The 3,191-nt window shown below is 37.4% G+C and overlaps 1 protein-coding gene across 1 annotated transcript; it reads left to right on the top strand.

Moving 5' to 3' along the window:
- On the top strand, positions 1,898 to 3,191 carry LOC108660790. The gene has a single exon (XM_018115169.1). It carries the CDS (start codon positions 1,936 to 1,938, stop codon positions 3,175 to 3,177), a length of 1,242 nt encoding a protein of 413 aa, XP_017970658.1. The 5' UTR covers positions 1,898 to 1,935; the 3' UTR covers positions 3,178 to 3,191.

A 3,191-nucleotide genomic window follows, 5' to 3' on the forward strand; every position in this document is an offset into this window, starting at 1 on the left:
TACTGTATTCACACAATGCTATATACATTTCATTCATATTGTTGATTTCTTTACACATTTGATACGAGAAGTCATTGTGTTTAGTTTTACCATTTGTAATATTGTATGCTTTTTTTTATAAATGTTTTTACTTGACTTAATGTTTATGAATTATATTAATTAAATATACATTGAATGTAATTTTAATTTGTTGCAAAAATAGACCGATTCATGACTTCAATTTAATAATATTAATTACATTCATGAACTTATTTTTATTAAATAAATACATAAAATAAAAATAATGATAATTTACAATTCGTTAATTAGGTAATTATATTCATATAATCACAATATACAATACATGTATTAAGTTCAATGTTTTGAAAAAAATAAAAAATACTTAAATAAATTAATTTTTTGAATTAATGTATTTATTAATCTATTGATTAAATAATATTTCGATTAATTAATAAATTTTCATGGTATAAAGAGTATTAATTTATACAAGGTTTATTGTACATTCAAAAGAGAGTTCAAGATTGCTGAGAAACCAGTCTTAACCCTCTGTTCACGAACTGGTAAGCGAAGCACCAGTAACTAACCCTTCTATACAATATATTTTCACCTTTTCATTCCCCTCTAAACCTACACCTATTTCGCATATCGCTAACCTAAATCATACAAAAAGTTAGTAAGACTAGGGAACACAACCATGCCTGTTTCCATCTGTTGCTAACACTAGCATACGTTTCAGACAACATGAATTCACTCCTAGATAAGAGGAGCCCATTAACCACTTGCCTACCACCCATTCTAAAGTGATCCCAAGAGCCAACCCACCAGCAGCTTGGAGACTTCCACAACCACATTATCTCCCCCTGCACACACGAATCAAAGTTCTGCATATATATAGAAAAGGCAGCCATAACCCAAAGCTAAATCAAAACAAAAACGTGACAATTAAAGAAAAACTTGCAGCAGGTCATTGACTCTTTCCACCTCAATTTGGCAAAGTTATCCGCTAAATCATTTCCAGATCTCGGGTATAATATACATGTCCAATTTATCAAACAACAATTCATGTAAGCATTTCCAAAATTTGCAGTTGCTCTGTCTTGGATGTTTGTGGAGATGAAGCAGTCAGTCATGATGAAATTTTTTTCGCAAATTGCAATTCAACTCTGGAGCGAATGGGAGCTCCGGTTGATGGTTATAGTGAGCCTTGCTCTCCAGATTTGTCTCGTTTACTGTGGGAAGAAGCGACAAAAATACCAGGGAAATCATTTAGCAGCGGTTGCTATCAGTGCTTGGATAACATACCAGTCAGCAACTTCAGTAGCAAATCTTGTGTTAACTAGCCTCCTAAAGGGCGGTACCAAGCTGAAAAATTGGTTCATCGTATTCTGGTCTCCATTCATTTTGTGGCATTTGGGCAGCCCGCATAACATTACAGCCTACTCTTTGGAAGACAACGATATGTGGTTGAGACAGTTTTTTGGGCTAGTCACCCAGGTTGGGATGGCGATTTATATCCAAATAAGTTTTCGATCAAGTTCTACCTTCAATTGTCTGGCTATTCCAATCTTCATTGCTGGAGTTTTCAAGGCTGGAGAAAGGATATGGGCTCTCAGATGTGCGAGCGAAAAGCAATTGATAAATTCATCGTGCTCCCTAAATGATGAAGATAGAGCAAGGCAACAAATGGTTCAACCTGCAAGGAAAAACAAAGAGGTCCGAATTCTCCGCCAAGCATATTTGTCTTCCATTATTTTCAAGCCCCTCTTCACGGACCTCCCTTTCTGGATTGAGAAAAAAGCCTACGATGAGGTGGTCGACTTGAAGTCTGAATATGCAGATGAAGAAGGGCAATCGAAAAAGGATATGCCTGCGGAAGAGGCATTCGCATTGGTAGGAATTGAACTAAGTTTCCTTTACGACTTGTTCTTCACCAAGATGCCCATACATCACCAAGGCTTCAAAGTAAGTTTATGTCTTCATGGTTTCTGCTTTCTTTCCACAGTTTCTTCATTGATTGCTTTCTCAGCATTTGTTGATAAGAAAAAGTTTTGGAAAATTGACGTTGCCATAACCTACATGTTGCTGGTGGGAGCTATTTCTCTTGATATTTGTCTATTTATTTCGCATGCTCTCTCTAAATGGACGATTGCACAGTTAGGCAGTGTTCCTCCAGAAAATAAGTTGTACTCCAAGCTTGTTGCTCTTAGGCTGAGTTCAATCAACTCGAGGAGTGCAATAAGAAGAGTGGCACAACACGATCTGATATCTTATTATGTTGAGGTCGCCGCTGATAACAAGTTTATTCGGTTTATAAGGCTTATTGACACCAGCAACCTTCTGCAAAAGCACAAGTACACTGTATGGGAGTCGGTGGATTCTAATTTGAGGACTTTCATTTATGAACAACTACTAGAGAAACGCAACGAGTATCATGATCAACTGCGGAACTGTACGGAAAACCGAGATTCTCTTCTCTCCAGCGTGTTGGATAAGGATATCGATGATGTATTTAAAAAGTATGCTGTTGATGATAATGATTGGGACGGCCATCGAAATGATTTTGCCCGCTACATCTTCCTTTGCCATATTGCTACTAGCCTTGTTTACTACGATGATCTTTACAATCATCGAAGAGGCATGCTGGGTTCATATTGCAAAATCAGCAAGACTTTATCTGATTACATGGCCTACCTTGTACTCTTGCGTCCAACGATGTTGCCTAAAGGGCTTGGGGAAATAATAAATCTAGCAAACAACAAATTTGTAGAGAAAATTCACCCTCGTGTGGGTGAAAATTCAAGTGAATTGAAGAAGAAAATCGTGGAAGCGTTGATTCACTATAGGCATGATTATACAACGTCGACACTTTTTGAATCAGAAGTTCAAAAGAACAGGGTACTACTGTTGAAAGGGTCTGAAATTGCCCAGCGTCTGCAAAATTTGGTAAGCGACGAACGCTGGGATCATGAAAAAAAATGGGAGACGATCGGTAAGTTATGGATGAGAAATCTGACTTATGCTGCCAGTCGTTGTTCATGGAAGGATCATGCTCAACAATTAAGGCACGGTGGAGAGTTGCTCACTCATGTCGCCCTTCTCATGGCACATCTTGGCTTAAGTACAAAAATTATGATTTATGAGAGAGAAGACGAGTCTGGATTGCCCAGTCTGTTCTAAACAAAAAAATTTCA

Source organism: Theobroma cacao, chromosome 2, assembly GCF_000208745.1.
Source record: "Theobroma cacao cultivar B97-61/B2 chromosome 2, Criollo_cocoa_genome_V2, whole genome shotgun sequence".
NCBI classification, from domain to species: Eukaryota; Viridiplantae; Streptophyta; class Magnoliopsida; order Malvales; family Malvaceae; genus Theobroma; species Theobroma cacao.